This window comes from Sapajus apella, unplaced genomic scaffold, assembly GCF_009761245.1.
Source record: "Sapajus apella isolate SASKATOON/1434 unplaced genomic scaffold, GSC_monkey_1.0 scaffold167, whole genome shotgun sequence".
Taxonomy (NCBI): domain Eukaryota; kingdom Metazoa; phylum Chordata; class Mammalia; order Primates; family Cebidae; genus Sapajus; species Sapajus apella.
The window spans coordinates 212,462-226,371 of record NW_022437107.1 but is presented as its reverse complement, the minus strand read 5'-3'; the positions used below and the strand labels follow the sequence as shown (position 1 = coordinate 226,371).

General features: G+C 37.5%; 1 protein-coding gene across 10 annotated transcripts in view; it reads right to left on the bottom strand.

Annotated features, from left to right (window-relative positions):
• CSGALNACT2 (chondroitin sulfate N-acetylgalactosaminyltransferase 2) overlaps positions 1 to 13,910 on the bottom strand; it is a 42,521-nt gene that overhangs the window by 12,133 nt on the left and 16,478 nt on the right. For 4 of the 10 annotated variants that reach the window (XM_032267227.1, XM_032267229.1, XM_032267233.1 and 1 more), the window contains 4 exons: positions 13,266 to 13,482; positions 11,611 to 11,712; positions 8,151 to 8,329; positions 6,042 to 6,136 (listed from right to left, as the gene is read on the bottom strand). In XM_032267227.1, coding sequence (XP_032123118.1) covers positions 6,042 to 6,136; positions 8,151 to 8,329; positions 11,611 to 11,712; positions 13,266 to 13,482 — 593 coding nt within the window. Of the gene's footprint in view, positions 1 to 6,041; positions 6,137 to 8,150; positions 8,330 to 9,832; positions 9,994 to 11,610; positions 11,713 to 13,265; positions 13,483 to 13,910 lie in introns of those variants that run through there. The other 6 variants (XM_032267231.1, XM_032267230.1, XR_004265185.1 and 3 more) reach the window with 5 other exon arrangements.

Genomic DNA, 13,910 nt, shown 5'->3' with positions numbered 1-13,910 from the left:
AGTTTTGTTTGATTTTTAAAGCAACATATTTTCACAGAGGAAAGTAGAAGGAAACTCAAATCGTCCATAATCCTCATTGTTAATGTTTTCCTGCACTGTTTTATCTGGCCTCCTAAGCATGTGGGAGATGCAGTTATCTACACATAACCTATATCCCCAAGCCTTGGCCTCTCACAGAATGCTGGATCCCTGAAGCCAACTAGCAACTTAACACCTTCCCTTGGATGTCTGATAATCAACACATACCTACTATGGCTCCAGTTGAATCCTGATTTCTCCTCTCCCATTCCTTTCCTTGCTCATTTCCTACATCTAACCCATCTGCATGCTCTGTCAGCCCTATCTCTGAATCATATCCAAACCTTTCACCTAATTATACTATTAGTGTCGCCTAAGCCAAAATCATCTCCCCTTGTCTACTGTGAAAGCCTAACTGGCTGCTGCCAGCCAGTGCCACACACAATCCATTCTTCCTCCAAAGGCTTTCCAACACACTAAGCATAAAATCCTAATGCCTTCCAGAGGCTTAACAAGCTCTACATGCCCTGGCCCAGCTATGTGCCCTTTACCCACTGTGCTCCAAACACCTTAGGAAACCCAGTAGCTGTTCCTTCTGCTGGAAACCACTATCCCCCAATCATGGCCTAGCTGGTTCTTTTCTATTCTTTGGACAGCTCTGCTCACCCTCATCTCACAAAGGCCTTTCTGACCAAACATGCCACAGAAACCATGGAGTCACTCTTTGCAATTCAGTCTATTTTAATGATCCACGTGGTATCTGTTATCTAATTTTACTTTCTGCCACCTCCTAATAAAGACCCTTACGAGTAATAGCCGTGTCTGTTAGGGTGTAGGTGTTGGGGTGCCAGTGGTGGATAGTGCCTGGCATCAAAGGGACTCTCAATATTTGATAAATTAATATAACAGAGGCAGTGTGTGCAGTGGACAGGAGTGGAGGCTGTGGAGCTACATCACCTGGGCTCCTGGGCCTACTCAGGCCAGTGTGCACTTGGACAGGCACTCAACTGCAGTACAGCTGTGAAAAAGGGGGAAAAGTACCTACCTTGGAGGTTGTTAGGAGATTAAATGAATTAACAGGTAGGCAAAACAGTACAAGTACCCTGAACATAGTAAGGGGTTCATAAAAATATTCGCTATTATCATTCAAATGTTACCTAAAGTATAGACATGTTATTTCCCACTTTTTAGCTTTACATTTTCCTCTGCATTTACACTGCTATATTTAAATTTCACATTTTCCTCTTGTTATGCAATATTCACCACAGTATGTACCATAATTCAATTTATCCTTTCATTATTAATTTTGCTTGCTTTTAATGTTATCAATTTATGCATATTACTATCATGTAGCTGGATTATTTCCCCAGGAGAGACTGCTGGGAGTGGCAATTACTGGGTCGGAGGGATGAACCTGTTTAGAACTTGACCCAGAGAACTGGCCTGCATCCCCAACAGGAGTGATGGAACAGCTCCCATCCCCCAGCTTTGCTCGCATGGCTGTGCTTTTTAAAAGCAGTGATCTAACAGCAGAAACAAAGCATTATACTGCTGTTTTAATTTACTCCCAGTAAGGCTATTTAAATGTGCGAATTATTATCAACTGTCTTACCCATTTTATCCTTCCTACTTTTTTTTTTTGAGACAGAGTCTCAGTCTGTCACCAGGCTGGAGTGTAGTGATGCAATCTTGGCTCACCGCAACCTTTGCCTCTCAGGTTCAAGTGATTCTCCTGCTTCAGTCTCCTGAGTAGCTGGGACTACAGGTGCCCACCACCATACCCAGCTAATTTTTGTATTTTTGTAGACGTGAAGTTTCACCATGTTGGCCAGGATTGTCTCGATCTCCTGACCTCGTGATCCAACTACCTCGGCCTCCCAAAGTGCTGGGATTACAGGCATGAGCCACTGCGCCCAGCCCTATTTACTTTTAATACAGCTTTAAACATTAAGGAAAATAAGTTTTTGTCTTTTAAGTAAGGAAACTGAAGCTTAGAAAAGTTAAAACTTGCAAAGGTTACAAGTGGTGAAACAAGAACTTAAAGTGCTTAAACTTGCTATGCAACACCTAGAATGAATCAGCATTCAAATCATTCTTCCCCTATAACCCTCCAAACCAGGCAAGAATATTAGCATGCTTTTACATTCCTTTCACGTTTATATGTTGACTTTATTTGCCTCTTCTTTTTGTTTATTTTCAATTAATTTTAATATATAACCTTCTGTTTTGCAATAATTTTAGACTTACAGAGAAGTTGCAAAACAGTAAACAGAGTTCCCATATACCCCTCATCCAGTTTTAGCTTCCCCTAGTGTTACATCTTACATTGTTGTGGTACATTTGGCAAAACTAAGGAACCGTCATTGCTATGTTACTATTTAATTCAACTCCAGACTTCATTTGGATTTCATGAGCTTTCCCTTTCCTGTCCTTTTTACCATCCCAGGACCTAGTACAGGGCACCACATTGCATTTGGTTGTCATGTCTCCTTAGTCTCCTCTTCGCTATGATGGTTTCTCAGTCTTCCTTGTTTTTGATGACCTTGACAGTTTTGAGGAACAATGCTCAGGTATTTAGTACAATGCTCCTCAATGTGGGTTTGCTGTAGCTTTCCCTGTGACTGAACTGGGGTTCTAGGGTTTTGGAAGGCAACTACAGAGCTGAAGTGCCCTTCTCATTACATCATGTCAGGGGTACATGGTACCACTTGGTTAAGATGTCTGCTGGGTTTCTCCTCTGAAAAGTTTGTTTTTTCTTTCCATACTATTCTTTGAAAGTGAGTCCCCTACTTCCACCTACCGGAAGAGGGAGTATATACTACATAAGTTATTTGGAATTCTGTAAGGAAGATTTCTCTTTTCTTTCTTATCTAGTCTAGCCACTTGTTATTATTTATCTGCTCATTCACTCATTTATATCGGTATAGACTCATGGCTATTTATTTGATGCTTTGGATTATAATCCAGATTTAAGTTATTTATTTCATTGCTCAGGTTGTTCCAGCTTGGGCGCTGGGAGCTCTTTCTGTTGGTTCCTGTGCCCCTTTGATACATTCTCCCTATCTTTTTGTTGAGTGCATTCTTACTTTCCGGCAGTATAAGATGCTCCAGGGTCTTCCTGTATATTTCTTGCCCTAGCCCTGGAATCAACCATTTCTCCATAGACCCCTGGCTCCTTTGATTGGAGAATAGTATTAGAAACCAAGATCTGGAAGCTGAGTGTGCTTGTTACTATTAGGGTGTCAGTGTCACTGGTTCTAGGCCTTCTCATCTGAGAGTTAGGTAATACACATATGTATATACCCTTTGATATCTTAATCCCAAATTGCTATTGCCTTTTTATTATGTCAACATATCTATTTATACTATTATATCAACAAATGTTTAGACTTATTTTTGTTGTTCACCACTATTTATTCTCAGGTCCTCCTCTCTCAATGTATACATTTATCATTTTGCAGGACTAGATTAAAAAGGTCTGTGGGAAATAAATTCTGAGTCCCTGAAAGCTCATGTCTATTTTGTCCTAAAATAGTAGGTCAAATATGAATTCTAGAATCAAAGTTACTTTTCTTCAGGATTTTCATAGTTTGTTTTATTGTCTTCTAGAACGTGTATTGTCAAAAAGAAGGCAAATGCCAATCTGATTGTTATTCTTTTGTTTTGTTATTCCTTTGTGAACAAGCTGGGTTTTGCTATTTTTAGTGTCTCTGGAAGCTATTAGAATTGTCCCTTTACTGCTGTTCTCCAAACACCAGAAGGTTTGTTTCTGCTTATCTCTGCAAAGTTTGCTTCCATTTCCTCCACTCAATAGTCTCTCTTTTCTGAACTCCTATTAACAATTGGGAGCTTCCGGCTTGATTCTCCTTGTCTCAATTTTTCTCTCATGTTATTTTGTGAACTTCTTGTGTCCAACTGGCTTGTCTTCCAGTCTACAAATTTGTTTTAACTATAACCATTCTTCTGTTCAGACCATTTACTGATTTTAAAATATTTTCACAATTTCCAAGTTCTGACTTTAAAGCAACAAATCCTGTTTTATGAATTTAACATTTTCTCTAATCTCCCTAAGTTATTTTCTATCTATATTCATATACTCATGTATTAATTTTTCTATGTATTAATACTTGGTACCTCTTTTATAGTATTGGTTTTCCTCAAATGTTTGGTTAGTCTTGGTTAATTGCTATTCATTTCTGTTTCAAGTATCATTGTTCAGAAGTCCATGGAAGATTACAATGGCCTGTCTCCAGTCACAGTCAAGGACGGCAGGACAGGGTCTCAGGGGGATGTGCCAACAGTAGCTCACTTTCGTAGTCTAGGGGCTCCCTAGCCACCCCAACCACCCTCTCCAGCTCCAGGAACCACATGCACTGCTTTAGACTGAGGGTCAGTTCCTGTGATGCCTGCTTCTCAGCACACCTAGAGAAGCATGTTTACTCCAGGCTCCCTCCATTCTGTCTGCTATGAGCTCAGAGAATGTAAAGCAGCCCCATCTTCACTCACTAGAACACGTTCTAGACTGTTCTCTCCTCCAGCAATCTTAACTGCTGTCATCTTACAGAAAGTTCTCAAAACTCATGACTGCTAACACCTTCTCTCACTTTCCAGTACTAATGTACCATTTTCTTTTGAATAATTCACTGTCAGATATGGCAGATGTGGGTGCTTGGTTTGCCATTTTGAACCTATTTGTATCTATATTCATAACACTGGCCTACCACAAGGTAGAGAGATATATGTGTGTATGTGTGTGTGTGTGTGTGTACACTATGCCAAGTGTGGTATCACGATAATGGTGGCCTCATAAAATATGTTAAGTACATCATATGGTGCTAATATTATTTGTTCTTTGAGAGTATGAAAAAGCTCATAAATTAAAACATATTTATGTACCTACAGGGTAACTTTTTGGTAACTGTTTTTAAAATGGCTCTTAATTTCTTCAGAACTTTCACCTCTTATTCATAAAATACCAACATGAACTTAGCCTGTGTTCATTTTTTATAAATTCTTAAATCTTTCGTTTTATTTAGATTTTAAAAACTTACCCTATAAAATTGATTTATCTCAATGTTTTTATATTCTAATTTCCAATGTTATGTTTTCCTTTTTACCTGAAATCTGTCTACTTTATGATTAAATATTTTTGTATTTAAACAAAAGCAATCTATTTTTGTTTTATTAACTTCAGCCTTTATTTCTTTCCTCGAAGTTATTTTTTATCTTTTTTTACACATTTTAAAGTGACTTCTTAATCATTTCCACTTTTTCTTTGTATTAACAATAAAAAATTATGTTAAATGCAATTTGGTATTCTGGGCTCGATTCTGAAACAGAAAAAGGACATTAGTAGAAAAACTGGTATAATCCTAGTAAATCTGTAGTGTACTTAGCAGTAACTTAGCAATATTAATTTCTTCACTTTGACAAATGTACCATGGTTATGTAAGACGTTAGCATTAGTGGAAATCAGGTGAAGTATGGAACTCTCTTTACTACCTTTGCAACTTCTCTAAATCTAAATTATTACAAAATAGTAAGTTGATTTAAAAATTTAAAAAAGCTTACATAAGATTAGTTTTGGCAATAACTGTAAGCTTTGATATATGGCATTTATATTCCATGATTTTCCAAGTAATTTACCATAGTATACTATTCCCTTTTATTTAGCAAAGTAGATTTAATTTCTAGTTAGGATTTTTAAAATTAAATTTTTAGTTATTAGTAAAAATAAGCTGGCAGAAATGACTATACAATTTCCACATTTTGGGACATGAGGTTTTTCTTTATGACCTAAACTCTGCTGCCCCTACACTTAATTCTGAAGCAATAAATGTGAAAGCATTTTATTGGAGGTATAAAAAGAACTATGGAAACGTGTTTACAATAACTATAGTTTTTCTTTAACACTTTGCTCATGGGAATACAGTTTTTTACTGAAACTTTGTTTTCTATTTATACAACAAACATCTAGAAAAGATCTTTAGAGTCTTTCATAAGTGAAAATGTAAAAGTCTCACCAGCTGTTGCTCCACAGGTGGTGGCACTTCCTGGTTGGCATAAACAATGGCAGGATTGTAAAGACTGAACACCACAGGGTAAAATACCTTCTTACCTACAAATTAAAATATAGGTTTGTAACATACAAAGAAGTTATAAAGAACTGTTCTTTATTGCAATATCTATTAAGTTTTATCAAAGCCTTTCTTATCATAGATGATTTTATCAATATTATATATTTTTAAATATTCAGGCTATAGAATATGTTAATTTGATGAATATGATGATGATTTTGTAACGTTATCAGTAGGTTAACGTAAACTTGCAAAAGAACAGAGGAAAAAATAAACTAAAAGGTGCTTCATATTTATTCCCATTGACTTTGGGGAGATGTGTATTCATTACGAGTCATTTATTACTCATTATTTCATCTAATCAGCAATAATAAATGTAGATTAACCTCTGATAATCACCAAGAAACTTAGAAACGTTTGTTAGATCCACCCTTCAAAACTGAATCACTAAAAAGAGTAAATTCAATGAATACTGTACAATGAATAGACATGCGAGAATAATTAAAACAGAGAATAAATCTGAACCCAAATCGGGAAAAGTCGGGAAGATAAGGGTTAAAAATACCTGATATAGTAGCCCTTGCAAAAGGTCTTGTCATCAGCACTCAAACTGACTGATCTAAAAGGACTGTAAAAGCTAACTAGCCCATCTTCCCTCAGCAGAGAAACCCTTGCTACGGCTGGCTTCAATTAGATATGATCACATGAAGTGTTCAGTGATTGTCAGGAAGTGTGGCAGTAGCATGGCAACCTTTTTATTACAAGATCCCTAGCAGATGCTCATTCTACCTTTGTTCAAATTCATTTAGGGATGGGGAGCTCAGTTTTCCAGAGGCAAATCTATTTCTGGACATAAAATACTTCTTTTAAACTAAGTAAGTATGTCTCCTTCAATTTTCACATTTTGCATTTCATGCTGTAAAATAAACATAACCTTCATTTACTCATTAGGTTCTCAGAGAGTTCCTGACAACTATCCCTAACCTGATTAATAAGAAGGCAATCATTTGCATATGAATAGTTCTACAAAGAAAACCATTTGCTATAAGATTCTTCAAAAAATTTTTATTTTTAAAGATGAGGTCTCACTATGTTGCTCAGGCTGATCTTGGACTCCTGGTCTCAAGTGATCCTCCTGTCTTGGCCTCCCAAGGTGTTGGGATTAAGATGTGAGCCACTGTGCTCAGCATCCCCCCCGTTTTTTAAATTGACTAATAAAAACAGTGTACAACATGATGTTTTGCTACATTCATACACTGTGAAATGATTAAATCAAGCTAATAAACCATATCCATCACCTCACGTACCTAACATTTTTTTTGGTAGTAAGAACACTTAAAATCTACTGGCTTAGCAATTTGCAAGTATACAATATATTGTTATTAACTATAGTTCCCATGTTGTGTAATAGGTTCCTGAACTCACTCCCCGTTGAGATTCTTCAATGCAGGAAACTGGTTGTTTTTTTTTTTCTTTTTTCATTTTAAATAAATTAAAAATCATTTAAAATTTGATTAGTAAAAATGTAATTTTCTCATTAATTTTCAAAAGATATCTACAATCTAAAGCAGAGGATAGTAAATCACCCCAAAATGCACGGTCTGGAGACCAAGCACTATCCACATTTAGACTTCCATGTGAGTGTGTGTGCATGCATGCATGTGGACATGTTTGCATTTGTGGACACTATATGCCCAAAGCTGAGTGCTTTCGACTCTCACACATCTCTATACCACCCACTTAGCTCTTTTTCTGACCTGTACTGCTTCTGCCTCATCAATTTCTAGATATCCTGTTCCTCTGCATTTCTTTATTTGGCTTCAAATGTAGTCATTGGAAGTTGGCCCCAAGAGAACAAAGGATATGCATTTCAGAGAGTCAAATTTTTTATTTCCTATATAGTATTCCAGTTAAATTATGCTTAATATAACTTAAAAAAAAATACTAGGGTTTAACTAAAATTTCTTTTCCCTCAAAATAACTTGATTCAAACTATAGGACATGTGATACTGTTATAAATTCTATACTCAGATCATCTACCAACATTTTACGCACCTGGCTCAGCATTTAACCGGCAGCTGTTAAGGAATTCGGCTGAGAAATAGATATCAACATCACAGAAAAACATCAAGACCTCTCCCTTGTCCCAAGCTCGGGCACCCACATTTAGTCCTCGTCCACGATTAAATTCTTCATTCAATGAGACCAAGGTGTAATTGTGAAAATCAGACTCACTATGAGGAAAGCATACAACAAATGATAAGTCTCACTTAACATTAACAACTCTCTTCCTTCAACACAGCTTACAAGATACGTTTTACACTTCAAACATTTGATTATGTTGGTTCTACATTCACATGGGAAAAGAAAATCCCAGCTTCATGTGTATGATCATCATCAGGGAGAGATATTCACCAAATGCCTACATTTGAGGCACACATTGGTAGTATGAGGCTCCAAAGTGTTAAAGTGACCACTGCCCTTTGGAATCGTAAACACCTTTTGGGGAGATGAGAAATACACACATGAAAAAAATAGCTGTAATGTCTGGTAATAAATAATGCATTCTAAATGGGTGACACACACAAAGATCACTCTCCTCTTACACCCGCTGGGTCTTTGCACACATCCCCTTATCAGAGGGATCCTCTCAAATACTACATGAAAAGCAGGTCTGACCTCCCTCTCTTTCATCTCTATCCTCTTCCTCAAGTGTTTTTCTTGGTACTGCCAGACATGTTTGTTCCAGTGTCTCTCCTACTCTGTGGGAGCAGGGATTTTGTTTTGTTAATTATTATGGACACAGTGCTTCCTCACAGAAGGAGTTCAATAAATATTTGCTGAATGAATGAATGAAGAGAAGTTCTGAGAAAATGCATCACTCATATCTGCAGTAGTTACAGAAGATGTTAGAAGTGGAATGTGAGTTATACTTTGGTTAAAATGTTGAATTCAGTGGTAAGTGTAAAGGTCATTCCAAACAATTATTCTCAAAGGCAAAGAGGTAAGAGTGTAGAGAGCATTTTAGAGAAACGGGATCAGACAAATCAGATTGGAACAAAAGGACCTTAAAATGGGAAAAGTGAGATAAGGGTCAAAGGATCTTAAAATGGGAACAATGAGAGAAAGGTCAGACTGAAGAGTACCTCCCATGCAAGGTTAAAGAAATTGGTCAGCATCCTAAAGACAAAGAGAATCAGCAGGGTTTTTCTGCTAGGGCAGGAGTTCTCACAGTGAGGCCCCCAAACCTACAGCATCAGCTTCCTGTGGCAACGTGTTAGACAGGCAAACTCTCAGACTACACCCAGACCCACTGAATCAGACGCTAGGGCTGGAGCTGAGCCTCTACATTTTCACCAGTCTTCCCAGTGACTCTGGCACTGAAGTTGGAGAACGACTCACTGCACTAGGGTGCAGCCTGATAAAAAAGTAATGTTTTAGGAGGATTACGCTTACAACAGTACAGAATGGGTAATGGAGAGATAGAACAAAGTCTCAAATAGTGCATAGAGTGACCTCCAAGTGCTGTAAGTGCCTAAGACTCTTCTTCCTGCCTTAAGGAACATAAATCTCTCTGTTTTTTTGGGGAAAATTGCCCACTGCCACCCACATACTCAGCACCAAGTGGAGGCCCTGATCAAAGAATACCCCTCACTCTCTGCCCACCCCAACCACAGTAATGTCCTAGGGATGGGGACCAGGCTTAAACTGGGCCAATCCCAATACCCCCACCCCACCTGGCCATAGTGATTGGCTCAAGAGTGGGCAAAATGTCCTTTCCTGGGATTTTCTCAACTGGAGCTGGGAGAAAGCTCTTTCCTCTCTGATGGCAAAGCTGAGAAGATGTGAGCCCAGAGCCGCCAACAGTCATATCCCTCACCATGTGGGAGAAGCCAATCTGCAACAGGAGAATGGAGTCAACATGCAGAGAAAAACAGACAAGGAGATGACAAGAGAATTTTGATGGTATTCAAGTCTCTGGTTCCAATCCTTGAGAAACCACAGTTGTTTGGATTTTCTTCCCCAAATCTGGTTGGAACAATCCCTTTATTTCTGGAGGTACCCAAGATTCTTCAATACTGTTCCTATTTTCCTTAAACAAGCTCAAGGTAGGTTTACACCATTTGCCACAGAGGTGTCTTGACAATACCTTGACATTACCAGTGTGAGTTCGTGGCACTTAGTAGGTGATCTAAAAACACTAAGGAGGAAAAGGCAGGAAAGAAATGGAGGGAGACGGAGCCAGGGTTAGGGTGGTGGCAGTAGCAAGGAAGAGACAGGGAGGAGGTCCTGTGAAGTAAGTAGGAACTAACTAATTAGAAGTAACTGCAGGCAAAGAATAAGTAAAAGACTGTGGCTCTCAAAAGTCATGCCAAGGGGATAGTGAAATAGTTTTACTCAGAATTGAGAGAGGGCCATGAGGAGGAGGAGCTCATGTAGGGAAGGGGAAGCTAGTGAGTCTTGTCTATATACGTCAAGGATCTGAGAATCCCTACAGGTCAGGGACTCAGATTCACTCATCTATGCCCACTCTTCTTCAAATTATCCCTGTCAGACTCCCAAGTACTGTACCTGGAACACAGTAGGTAGGACTCAATGAATGTTAGTTGAATGATTTGAGAAGAATGGCTGATCAAATCTGGGCTCTTAACAAATGGCCACAACTGGCAGAAAGGTAAAGAGGCAAGTGAAGGACACAGAACTGGTATGGTTAGAGATGACAATCAACCTAACAGTTTACATTATATCCTACTTACATTTACAAAATAGTTACATTTTACAAACATAAGAAGAATATTTTAAGACAGAAGTAATGGTTAGGTTGTCAAAGGTAAAAAAACAATGAAAAAGAATAACAGAAAAGAATTTGGCAGTTAGGTCATATCTTTGAGCCCATGATTTAGAAAGAAAAAGGCTGAGAAGCAAAAGAATTAATAATTAAGTACTAAGGGATTACTAATTCATCCATTCAAACCTCTAAGAATCTACTATGTGCCAGGTACTATATGACTTGCTTAGTTATGAACTGTTATCCTGTGACGTTGAGCTATGAAAGGACAGAAACATAATGGTAGTGGCTGGACACGTCAGAGTTGGGTAGAAGTTTCTTAAAGATATGGGAGACCTTGGCATTGTTAGCAAGGGGAAAAGAAGGAACCTGAGGAAATGGAAGGAAAGAAAGGTGACAAAAAGAGACAAATTCAGAAGATGATTATGTCAAAGTGAAGGAATTAGATTTTAAAAAAGGGAAAGCAGCAGCAAACACACAGAAGGTGAGTGGGCCATAAAGAAAGCATCCTCATCATGCCAGATTCCCTGCTAAGCAGAAAGGGAAGTTGAGTCATGTAGGGTTGCATGAGAAATGAGGAACTTATCACCACTCCCACTGCCCACATGGTCAGCCAACTTTTAAACAATAGTTACTACAAATTATTAACTCATTACATATCTGAAATTCTCACTCTTTTAGCAATGTTATATATCAAGGACTTGACTGTGGATGTGGTTCACCAACCTTGTGACAGATTCTAGGATAGACTTGACTTTAGACAGTCCTTCTTTACCAAAATACACCACTGTGAGATGAATCTTCTTGTCTTGATGAATACAAACATCCCTAACAGAAGTGAAAAATAAAGTTTATTCAAGAAGACATGAGGCACTACTCATTCAGAAAGCAACCACATGAAGCTTTAATAAGAAAATGAGGCATTACTGACACAATAGTAAACATAAAAATGGCAATACTGATGAATCATGGAAGGCACAACGTCTATGCCTGAATGAGTGCAGCCCTTGGAGGGCCGTGGAAGCAGTCTGACATTGCTGGCATATTTTGAAACATTTTTTTGAACTTTTGCGTTCGGATTGCTTTCAGAAGCAAATCACAAGCTATTCATGGAAATAAACTCAATCAGTTCAGAACCAAATAAATAAATACTGACCTTTTGAATTAAGAGTTGTCTTCAGACTGGCTAATTCCAAAAGTTATACCTATCATTAAGGAATAAATATTTGCATGACTGAGATTACTTACTGTAAAGAATAATGTGGCATTTGGAAGTAATTCCAAGAAAAGCAATAAAAAAATGCTTTAGGAAATCAGATCTCAAGTGAGCTATTTGGAACAGGAAATCTCATTTGGAAGTATGACTGCCAGACATTCAGCTGCAGGACAGTTTTAACTAACCTTTTAAATCTAATAATTCCAATATGAGAGTAAAGACTAGGATCACAAAGCACTAAAACTAGTACATCACAGTATTTAAAACATTTAAAATTATTGAAGTATTAAAAACATGGGAACTGTTAAATCAAAAAGCAGTATTTCCCACAAATAGTTATCCTAATGTGTAGATAATTATTTAACACTTTAGCATTTAAAAATATCCAAATTTAATAACATAAAAAAACTTTACAAATTCTTTGCTTCCCAGGATGAAATAACTTTCTCCAATTTTTAGTTTAATGTTTGTATTTCTAAATGTATTTTGATTAAAAACCTTAAATCATTCTCGGGGATTTTCTTGGGAGACAGCAGTATTCTGTATCTTGATTGGGGTGGTGGTTCATGAGTATATACATTTATCAAATGACATGAAATTCCAGCCTGGACAACATGGCAAGACCCTCCTCTCTACAAAAAATAAAAAAGATGGCATGCACCTGTGTGGTCCCAGCTACTTGGGAGGCCGAGGTAAGGGCATCACTTGAGCCCAGGAGGTTGAGCTGCAGTGAGCCGTGCTCATGCCACTGCACTCTAGCCTGGGCGACAGAGTGAGACGTTGTCTCAAAAAAAAGAAAAAAAAAAAAAGTCATGAAACCGGTATCCTTAAAATATGTGGGTTTTACTGCATGTAAATTATACCTTCATAAAGTTGATTTTTTAAAATTCAACTTGTCTTAAAATGAATTAAAAAACAATTATCAAGGCCATCAAATTTTATTTCTAACAGATGTCACTCAATTTATTTCGTAGTTCAAACTGTCAATATACAATATACTATACATGCTTTAAAAAAAAAGAGACAATATAAAAAATAAAGCTCCTCCAAAGCCTATAAAATTATTCTAAGTAATTATACTCAGTGAAGATAAATTGAGAAAATCTGAGTAAAATATGATTTTTTTGAGAAGAACGTAGCTGAATCATTAAGTCCTGACAGTTACCTGAAGTTCTGCATAAACTGTACAAATGCTTCAGTTCTTTCAGCAAGTGGCACAATGATATTAATAATTGATCTAGTGATGTCAATCATCTCGCTCTTCACTTTCATGAGAGGTCCAAAAGGGCGGAAGAGGGTCACATGTCTATATTCCATAAGATCTGCTTTCTTAAAAAATAATTCATACTGCGTGCCCTTATCTCTCTCGGTGCGATAATAACCTAAAGGAAAGAGTTAGGAACAAAGACACCTCTATGTCAAAGTTTACAAATTCAATGGGAAGACGGATTTTACTCACTTAAACATCAAGGCATTAAAGCAGACCTGCAGGATTTTTACCTATTTGTGAAAATACTTATCCCCACTGCACAGTCAGTAACAATTACTCCTTTAAAAGAAAAAGTTAAAAAAAATGTTCACTGCTCTGTTATTTATTTATTTTTTTTAAAGACAGGGTTTCACCATGTTGGCCAGGCTGGTCTTGAACTGCTGACCTCAGGTGATCCATCCGCCTCAGCCTCCCAAAGTGCTGTGATTACAGGCGTGAGCCACCACACACCCAGCCACTGTTCTGTTATTTTATTCAATCTATAAAATATACTCCAAATGACAATTATTCCTTTTTACACATGACTTTTTAAAACTACTA